General features: G+C 37.8%; 1 protein-coding gene across 1 annotated transcript; it reads right to left on the bottom strand.

Moving 5' to 3' along the window:
• Positions 1-1,114: 1,114 nt before the first annotated feature.
• On the bottom strand, positions 1,115-10,222 carry LOC308686855 (uncharacterized protein). The gene is made up of 11 exons (XM_081358909.1): positions 9,762-10,222; positions 7,106-7,223; positions 6,660-6,885; positions 6,275-6,551; positions 3,586-3,763; positions 3,393-3,469; positions 3,118-3,298; positions 2,673-2,921; positions 2,395-2,566; positions 2,164-2,312; positions 1,115-2,032 (listed from the first exon to the last, which is right to left on the bottom strand). Exons 1-11 carry the CDS (start codon positions 10,044-10,046, stop codon positions 1,863-1,865), a joined length of 2,082 nt encoding a protein of 693 aa, XP_081215035.1. The 5' UTR covers positions 10,047-10,222; the 3' UTR covers positions 1,115-1,862.
• Between the last annotated feature and the right edge of the window lie 278 nt (positions 10,223-10,500).

The following is a 10,500-nucleotide window of genomic DNA, read 5'->3' as shown; positions in this document are numbered from 1 at the left end:
GACCCCTTTAACATGTTACATATTTGTACAGAAATTGCCAATGATCATAAAACTCTTAAAAATAAAGAAAATGTAACGTTTCCTGTGTCAAACTTCATTCATATATCCCCATGCATGTATAGATTTGAAATTTCCCACGATCATTACTCATACAGGGGCAATATAGACCTTATGCACCAGAGAAACAAGGGCGCTGCCATCTTTAGAATATTGTCTTTGAACTTCCGTTTTTGCGGTCGCTCTGTATATTCCTATGGCATTGCTTTCCAGGAGTAATTAGCTTTTGAAGTGGATTTACTTCATATAAAGTTAACAAAAGTTAACTAAAGTTATCATGAGGATTGTAATGTTTAAACCAGATGTCTTAAAGGGCACCTATAATGCCCCTTTTTACAAGATGTAATATTGGTCTTGGGTGTCCCCAGAATGTATTTGTGAAGTTTCAGCACAAAATACCCCACAGTTAATTTATTATAACCATTTGAAAATGTCCTTTTTGGGGCCTGTTTTAAAAAGAGCTGTTTTGGTGTGTACCACCTTAAATGTAAATGAGCTGCATAATCCCCGCCCTGCTGGACCCAGATGATGAAGAGAGTCCAGCAGAATAAACACGAATGAGAATGGACCAGGACTTCTCGACATATCCCCGCCCTGCCTTTGGATGAGGGCGTAACTTGCATACCTATGGCAATAAACAGTCGGTAGAAGCAGAATGGCTGAGAGTGAGAGACCCGCTGTTTTGTATGGCTTTCAGCCATTCATGTTTGAACCGGAATCAGACCCAGATGATGAAGAGACTCCGGCAGAAGAAACACAAATGAGAATGGACCAGAACGTCTCGGAATGGTTATTTGATACATTTATGTACTTATAGAGTTTTAATCGTGTCCCCTTTGCAATTATGGATGTGCAACACACACACAAACTGTGATAACGTTCGCGCAATTTTTTTAAACTACAAACACAAATACTGTGATAACGTTTACTACGTACAAACAAAATTAAATTTATATGCGAGGGACCTAGTTACGTCATGTTGACATTACTTGTCGTACAGGTGCTTATGTGGGAAATGTGAGAAGATGGCTACAGAACCAGAAAACAAATGCTGCATGGAGATAGAACAGGTATTAATTTATTTACATTTGTAATTGTTGCAAAAAATAATATGTGACATAAAACTGTCTGACGCTATTTGTTTTATCGAAGGTTACAAGACGGATGAAACAACTTCAAGTCACTCCATCATGTATGGTAGACCATCCCGGAATGGATCCAGTTTGTTTCAATGTGTTTTCGTTACAAAACGCTTTTAACATTTACAGGGCTGACTATGGTCCCCTGCGACTTCGTGGAGTACAACAGTGAGTGTTAATTATTAGCACATTTAAGAAAAAATGGCTATTTCTTCTAAATATTACAAATCCCTGAATTTTTAGTCTAATATTTTCAGGGTTATATTCAAAGGAAATTATAGTGAAAACAAAACATATTATAGCTTTAAATATTTTCACAACAACTTGCATATCCATTTTTTTTTTTTTTTACATTATATATAAAGACACTGAACTATACAAATAAGTTTAGAAATAAAATAATTTTAATAAAAGGACATTCCTCCAAAAATCAATTGAACCATGATCAATTAAATATCAAATATTTCAACTCCAGACAACAAATGATAGATATTTGAAAGAAAAAAACAGAAAAATCCTTGAACCCTGTTTTGAGAATGAGTTTTGTGAGCTGGTGCTGGGGTTTCCTTGGACGAAAAGTTTGAGTTGTGATTCCAGCCTGTGTGGTCCTGAGGATTCAAAGAGAGTTTCCTGATGCCCAGGGCAGTTATGTAGGTTTTCGACCACCTATTGATTAAACCGAGATACCCTACTAGAGATGGCCTCCTCCTTCTCTGGCCGGTCATACTCTGCACACAACGCTGGTGGTATTGGTATCCTCAAAACATCATCCACATATGGTGCAGGATCCACAAAGACTTTATCAAATATGAGGTCCAGCAGGTCATCCACATATCCTGTGCAATATAACATTTTATTTTATTTTTAATTAGTAAAATATTGAATTTCAAATGGCTTGTAAGAAAGAATGCAAAAAAGATATGTACATTTGTATTAAATTTGTTAAGTAAACTCATTTTATACATACTGAAGGTTGCTTGTGTCTTCACTTCTCTGACCCGGTATTCTCCCTTCTTGGCCTTTGGAAAGGTCACTTTGAACACCGGTCGACCAGCTGCTGTTGTGGCTTGAGGACGCCCGGCATTCTCATTGTAATGTAGTGCAGCCAGGTATAGTCTGTAAGCAATAAATACATGTTCAACATACAATGTCTACAGTGTATGTAAAAGTAAATTTATTTTTACAACAATAACATTACCTGCACAACATTCCCAGAAATGTAAAAACCACATTTTTTGGTGTAAACCGTAGTATTACACTGTGGAAAACCTTGATAGAAGAAGTCTGGAAGTGTGGACTTAGCTTGGCAACATCCTTCAAAATTCTCTTGTTGGAGAGAACTCTCTCCAACTTGAAATATGGCAGCGTTCCTAAATTATTTGAAGTATGATATGTAATTTTAAATTAAAAAAAGCCAAGCTATATGATCTGCATACATATTTTTAAAAGTAACTATTGCTTCTTTAGCCTACATACCAGCAGCTAGCCACTTTTTTGTGTCTCGACTTCTCCTTGGTCCATGTAGACATACTGGAAAATTGCTGTCTTCATGTGTGTGTTTATTTTGCATATGGTTTAGCAAAGACGTCCATTTAGCCACTCTTTCAGGTCCACTGCTTGATGATGCAGCAGTCCAAAAGATGTGGTTTTTTATACTATGCAACCATTTACGTATTTTCTCACAACCCTTCAACTTGCACACTTTTTCCAGCTGCTTTGAAATTCCTGGAGATTGCAATTAAATACAAACATGACAACACTCACAATAAGTAGAGCAATGTGTCATTACATATAATGTAATGGTGGTGTATATATATATACATATATACATATACTGTATATCATCCGCTAATACAGTTTCATCGCAATTATTTATCTGTAAAAATCTAGAAAATTATATGATGGTAGTAAGGATATTAACCTTTCTCTACGTGCCAGACATCATAGAATTGGTTGACATTGCGTTCCCTGAGGAATTTTTGTATTTGCGGATGTCGGTCAGTCACAATGCAGTCCAGAGTCACACCACGAGCATCCAAAAAGTCAAGACCTCTCTTCAAACCTTCCTTTTCCATGTGGTAACTTCCTCCCACTTCATTACTCTGACAAGTGATCAAAATACAATTCGTTTTTTGCGTTTAAAATAAAATATACAAGATTTCCAGGACGTTGCATCAAAGGTTTCTGCTCATTTACCTGGACGAGTTGTACATCAACAACGGTGTTTGTCTCCAGGTCCATCATTGTGTAACTGCCATATTTGGCAGAGTGCCCTTCAAAAACAAACATACATAATCTCTTATTACACAATGTGCCTTGTCTAGAAGATCAAATTCTATTTTTTTTATTTCTTTCTAAAAAAACAATGTAAATTTGTCCCACAGTGTACCTGGTGAGTCAGCCCTCATATCTCCTCCAACAATGACCTTTTCCCTTTGAGCCAACAGCTGTAGCATCTCATCCTGCCAGTTTCTCCATTTGGAAACAATAGCAGGCTCAATGCACATTTGTGCATGACGACGAAAGGTGTCGTACTTGAAAAGATGTAACTTCATAGCTGCAAATATCTGACAACAGATAAGTTGGTAAACAGTAAATTAATAAATGAATAAAAATAATATTTTTTTACATCATAAATGTTTAGTCTCATGTAGGCCATGTAACGGAAAGCAGATGATCAGGTCTGCCTTTTTGTTGATTAATCAAATCTAATCAACAAACAAAAGGTACTGATTAACCCCTCAAAACAAAACAACAGTGTCAGCAGATGCTCGGTCAGGTCCCCTGAGTTAATCTCATCAACTCAAGAAGATATTCACACTAAAAAGGAAGGACAAAGTTCGCCACGCGGTTCCACGTGTGCACGACTCTGCATACACACACACAAAACACAGACTCCTTATCATGCCCGACCACTTGTGGTCAAAATTACCTTTTTAAAATGTTTAAAATGTATTTCTTGCTGTGCTTATGATCCTTATACCCGAAATACGATATCTATAAGCTTTATTGATATGTAATCAGTTTAATATGCATGTAATCACGAGAAATCCTGTTTCTTTGTGTTGTTGACTAACAGAATTGTCATTCGCGGTATTGTTTTGTTCAGAAGAACACAACGGTGTTGAATATTTAGCACAGAATATTAGAGGATGCATTATTTGATTAATACCAGTTTTATAAATGTTTATGAACGAAGTTTATTCCGCCAGCATTAGTTAGAAGAGGCGTGTACCTTTCCAAATGAAAGGACATGACCACAATACGTCCTCCCAGGCGATTGGGTCACGCACGCAAGGGGGCGTGACTTGAGCTCCTTCAAAACACAGCGGGCTCTCTCACCTCTCTCTCTCTCACCTCGCTCTCATCCTTCCTCCTCTTCTACCGGCGCGACGCTTCCCCGAGGAACATCCCAGAAGGCCTCGGACAAACACATGTTCGAGTCGTAGCAGCCGTTCCTTTGCAACTAAGTTATATTTGCCTCTTCCTTCACGGAAGATGAAGACGAACTTTCTCGGTAACGTTACATTTCAGTGAGCCTTTTCAAGCTTCCCGCGACACCGGAAGACGCAGTCGAAACAGGACCTCGTCCGCGCTTTCAGCATCAACCAAACAGAGAACAGACGTGCAAGTATATTTATCTGATAAAAGCTGCTTTTCTGGGGTCCGTCGTTTAGGTTTCTGTATGTAACAATTACTAGCTTTTCCCTTCTCTCTATTTCTCTCTTTCTTTCTTTCATTTCATTTTATTCTTATCACGTATGTTATTATTGTTTAAATGTTTGTTTGTGTTTATTGTTTGCATTTTTACGTACGTTTCTATTCGTAGCTCATATAATCTTTAGTCACATTTATTAAAATCCATTTATACTTTTCACTGTCTCTGTGTTTGAAAACCCACCATTCTAAAGTCAATGAAACAAAAGATCCAGCTACAAGCTCGATATTAGACTACATTCAGTAGTTTTAATTAATAAACTCATAAAGTTTACTGTTCGTGGCCAGAACCTAAACTTTCTTGGAGTTTGTAAAGAGATAACCCTTCTTAACTGTGATAATCTCACCGTTATTCGCTGGACGAATAACGATTAGATCAGTTACAGAACCAGTTAATCTCTATAATTGATAAAATAAATGTATATGCGACTTATGAATTATGACCATGAGTCATAATTATTAATATTTCCAAAATTCCCTATATTCTTGAGCTAATTCAAATTTACCCAAAGTCGTATTCGCTACAGCCATAAGACGGGACCCCAAATTTGGGCTACCGGTACCATTTTGAGGGATTCAATTTCTTTTTGATTTTCATGAAGGTACACATCTCTAGTGTTGGAAAATGTGTGATAGCATCCGATCCATGGCAGCTTTCATGAGAAATCAACACTTATATCATCCTATCTCAAGGTAAGGTGTTCAGTGACTACAAGAGAGAAAAATGCTTCTGTAATCGAAACGGTTGTTTTTGCACTGGAAGAGGCAATGTCGGGGCTTTAAAGTGATGTGTCAACCACCTTTCTAGGCCTCTGGGGCGCTGAGAAACTTTGAGTTGAAAATCGTTTATCGTTCTATTAAACAACAGTTCATGGTGATATGGCTGTTTTGTTTTGTGTTTTGATCCCATGCTTTTTCTGATTTGGACTTTTTCATGGAATTCTACTTGAAAATTTTGTGCAAGTACTTTTCTGGAGGTGTGATAATCAAATGTTTTATGCTGTTTCAGGCTTAGTGGTGGTCCACTTCAACATGGAAAAGGAGAAGGGAATGCCAGAAGACAAGTGTATCATACACCATGCTTCCTCAGGCTCTGATACTATACAAATACAATATACAAACTCAATACTCTTACACAAACTCCTATACAAATTTAGTTTATCCTTTTTCTTGACATATGTTTGAAAATCGTCCTCCGTAACCAAAAACTACCTTGAATCTAATGCTATCACACATTTTTCAAATACAGGGTCAAATACTTAATCACCATGCGGTTTAATCCCTCAAAATGGTACCGATCAACCCTCTGTCTCACGGCCTAATGTAACTGCAAAGCTATTAATTATTTCATTTACAAATACCTTTTCAATTGTGACAAATGAAGCACCACTGAGATACACAGCAGCAGAAAGGTGAAGGTTTCCAGCTGGAGTACTGCCCAAAATCGGCTGACTGCTCCATTTCCGTGAGAACTGACAATGGTGGCAGAGTTGTTCAACACGTAGAAATGTTCCAATCCTTTGTGATCTTATATGGCAGCTTCTATGACATACCGGGCACACCTCAAACAGTTCCATGATGCAGGTCTCATAGACAATATATTTACAGATGTTTTGAATAGGGCTGGATGCTTGAGCTCTGAAAAACAAAACAAAACAAAAAACGTTAATTTATATAAGCACTACATAAAAATTAGATATGCTATAATTAAAACAAACATTATTCTAAAATATAATATAAACTTACGACAAGTCTTTTGGCTCTGTTATTGATGTGTCTGCCTCTGCAGGATTAAATGTGACATCAGTCTCTTGTGCTGTTTGTATTGAAGAGCATTCCTGTAGGATATCTTCATCTTCCTCAAGGTCCAGACAAGGTCTCTTTGATGAAGTCGTGGAAGACGCAACAGCTGTATGAGAAACTAATTTTGTGCTAACATCAAAACTTGACAATGTTGTCTCTGTCTGGACACCTGGAATATATAATTCAGCAAAGATTCACTTTCTCTATCGTGGCTATTCAATTCAATTCAAATGTAATTGTATAGTACTTTTCACAATACATTGTCTTAAAGCAACTTTACAGAAAATGAATTTCAAAATGTACATATAAAAATACAGTTAGTTAATACAATTATATAATATTATATTGCATACTATATAATATAAATATAGTTAAAAACATCAACATACTGATACTCCTGTGGTGTGTTTGAAGCATTGACAGTTGTGTACCAACACTGCATAGCTGTGATGTTTCTGTCTGCACGCCAATATCCCTCGTTCTACAGCTTCGTGTCGATGTGCTGGCCTTTGTATAAACATAGCAATTTTGATGTCTTGTCTTTACAGAAAACATACACAGTTTTTAATACAATATCTTTAAAAATATATATATAAACGTGTGGTTACACACTAGGGGTGTAACGATATTCAAACCGAATCGAAAAACCGCGATACAACAGCCACGGTTCGAACCGCGATACTCTCATGTCGAACCGAGCGCGCCCCGCCGTGATTTGGGTGATCGATCACGCTCGGGAGTTTATACGCACTTCAGGATGGCAACTCCGCGGCATATTGAGATTGAAGACCCTCCGGTCACAACCACTGACTGATACAACAGCAATAGCAGCAGTGCTGATCACGACACTTGAGAATGTTCACCGACACCTGCCATCATCCAATATGATGACATATCAAAGCTTTTTTTAATCATCGTTTTGAGACAAATCATTGTTTGATTTGCGAACATAATCCTCTGCCGCTTGGTCGCTTCCGCTTCAAGCCGGGAGTCGTCTCGCGCCAACGGTTAATTCCTTTTCACTGTCCACGTTTTGATTTCGGCAAATCAATTTTGGGGAATGCAAACAACGTGATTATTGTTCATGAGTCCAACATCCAGCCACGCAAGAAAACATGTAATCTACCTGAGGGAATAATATGCACTAGGGCTGTCACTTTTTATTCGATATTCTAATATGCATTCGAACATGACGTGAAATATCCGAAACCGAACTATAAATAAACTATCCGGTTTTTAAAGTGCCATGTTTTGCGCATTTTTTACAGTCTATGATTAGACCGTTTGCTTTTTATTTTATTGTTTGCCATCTCATCCAGTAGCGTAGGCCCATGACCAAATCAAGCGAATAATAGCAGCCAATAGCCAGCTTGTTTTGAAAATGGAAGATAACGACAAGACAAATGAGTCCGTGCTGTAATCCCTGCCTATTACACACACACACACACACACACACACACACACACACACACACACACACACACACACGACCCACAGAAAAGACGCGTGTCAGTATCGAGTTCTCTTTCGGGCTTGAACAAACCATAACACACAAATTATGCCAAATGTCTGTTTTGTCGAGTGTCCTCATAAGAGCAGTCTTAAATTATTTAAAAAAAGTCTTAAATGAACGTAGAGATTTGTGAGAAAATGCGACGCGTGTCAGATCGCGTCTCTGTCCGCAGCGGCTGGTCTTAAAGTTTCATTAATGTTCATCAAATAACAAAGGTAAGAGAGTACATTACTCACTCAGACCCGACGCCAGGAGGATTATTATACCGGTAACCTAATCATGAATGCACTCCGCTATCTTTTAACACATCTCCGGCGAACGGCTTTTTCACGCAAAAGAAAAACTCTACATGAAGCGCAGTGAAATTCAGCGACCATGTGGCGTTTCCTGATGGATCGAGGTTGTTCGTTAACTTCATTTTACATTTTACTCGTAGATATTCGAATATATTCGAAAACATTTCTTGATATTCGATATCCGTTCGAATTTGATTTTTCTCAAAAGTGACAGCCCTAATATGCACACAAAACATTTCTGATTATTATTAATGTTTAAAACTGTTTTTCCCCCAGGATTCTTTGAAGAATGTAGGCTAAAGATCATAAGAGATTTATTTGAAGTAGAAAGCTTGTATAACACTATAAACGTACTGTCACTTTTGATAAATGTAATGCATCCTTGCTGAATAAAAGTAGGCAATTTTCTTTAATTTCTCCCCCCCCCCCAAAAAAAAAAATCTTACTAACCTCAAACTTTTGAACTGTAGGCCTATGTATAATGTTAAAAAAAGCTTTCTATTTCAGAAAAATGCTGTTATTTTTAATGGTGGTTTGTTTGTAATGTGACATTTTGTTTGTATGACATTACAATTATTTTTAGAATTAAATTGTACATAGGCTAAATAGGTTAAGCAATGCAAATGTGTTTGCCTGATAACATTTTAAACACTTAACTGTCTGCAGACACTGAAATGATGTACGTTGTGCAATAGGCTATAGTACAAATATTTTGAGTGTCCCTTGTTTTCCTATAAAGAACCACGATTGTCCCGCATTTTACTTTTCTGAAGTTGGCAACCCTACTCAGGTGTGCAGTTTATTCTGACTAGTCAGTGGAGGCATTTATTTCATTTGAGTTAACTCAGGTGTGCTAACTGCTCTAAAGAAAACATGAAGCCACTGTATAAAGTTAAGTTAATAAAGTTAAAGTTAATAAGTTAAATTATTATTGTTGTTGTTGTTGTTTTTATTAAGTTAAAAGTTAATCTAGTGTTATTATGGCTGGTGCCCTGCCATGAACCCTGCCCCCACAGCAAACAGAACCGAACCGAACCGAGACTCCAAAACAGTGATATGAACCGAATCGTGGCATTGGTGTATCGTTACACCCCTATTACACACTATACAAACAAGGTTTAAATTATATACACAGACATCCTACGACGACGACAACAACTTTAGACGCATTTGTTGTTGAACTGGCTGACATTGATTGAAATGACTATTTGCTCAAAAATCATAAAATACACTTACTTCTTCTGGAGGTGACGTTGGATCGCGAACTGTAGGCAACGATCCATACTTGAGGATTAACTTTGAAGCAAGACCTGCTTTGAATTGACCCTCGTTCACAAAACAGTCAGTCAGAAAATGATTTGCGCAAACATAAACGTATTTTGGAAGTTTAAGTGGCGCCTTTCCTTCGTAAATAAAATCCATCCACTGCGTTTTCAGTGGCTCTGATGTCGGAAGTAAGTGAAAACTACTATGTACATTATTACATCCCACAACAGAACACTTATGTTTTTTAGAAGACATTGCCGGCTGTCGTTGAAACAATGGAGGATGGTGTACAGATCACCGAGGGCGGGGTCTATGCCAAAACCACAGTGTCAATCAAACCACGTCGGTGGGGCTTAGCGCAATTCTACGTCACAGTGAGAGCAATCTTAGAACAGCTCGTTCTGAGACAGTGCTTATGATTTATTGAGATTGTAAAAAAAACACTGGGTGGATTTTTATCATTCTAGGGTGGTTTTGCTCACACACTGCCAACACACATTTATGTTCAAACACCATGTAAAAGTGAATTTTGCATAATAGGTACCCTTTAACAAATGTCAGTTAGTGTGGGGCAAAAATGAACGTGACAGCGTAGCCAGAGAGCAGAGCAAAACAAAACTCTACGTTCGTTCTACGTCACGACGCTTCCTGCGCTACGTCCTACGTCATACGTCATACGCCAGCATCCATCTCTGTGAACGCGTGTCGA

This window comes from Scardinius erythrophthalmus (genome assembly GCF_964197995.2).
Source record: "Scardinius erythrophthalmus genome assembly, chromosome: 1".
NCBI lineage: Eukaryota > Metazoa > Chordata > Actinopteri > Cypriniformes > Leuciscidae > Scardinius > Scardinius erythrophthalmus.
The sequence above is the reverse complement of the archived record's forward strand: the minus strand, read 5'-3'. Positions and strand labels throughout refer to the sequence as shown.

Excerpts from the sequence above, each read along its gene's own strand:
- LOC308686855 (XM_081358909.1), bottom strand. The coding sequence starts at position 10,046 with ATGTCTTCTAAAAAACATAAGTGTTCTGTTGTGGGATGTAATAATGTA. Across the intron at positions 3,764-6,274 it reads CATTTGTCACAATTGAAAAG|ATATTTGCAGCTATGAAGTT; the intron begins GTATTTGTAAAT and ends ATCTGTTGTCAG. Across the intron at positions 3,299-3,392 it reads TTGATGTACAACTCGTCCAG|AGTAATGAAGTGGGAGGAAG; the intron begins GTAAATGAGCAG and ends ATCACTTGTCAG.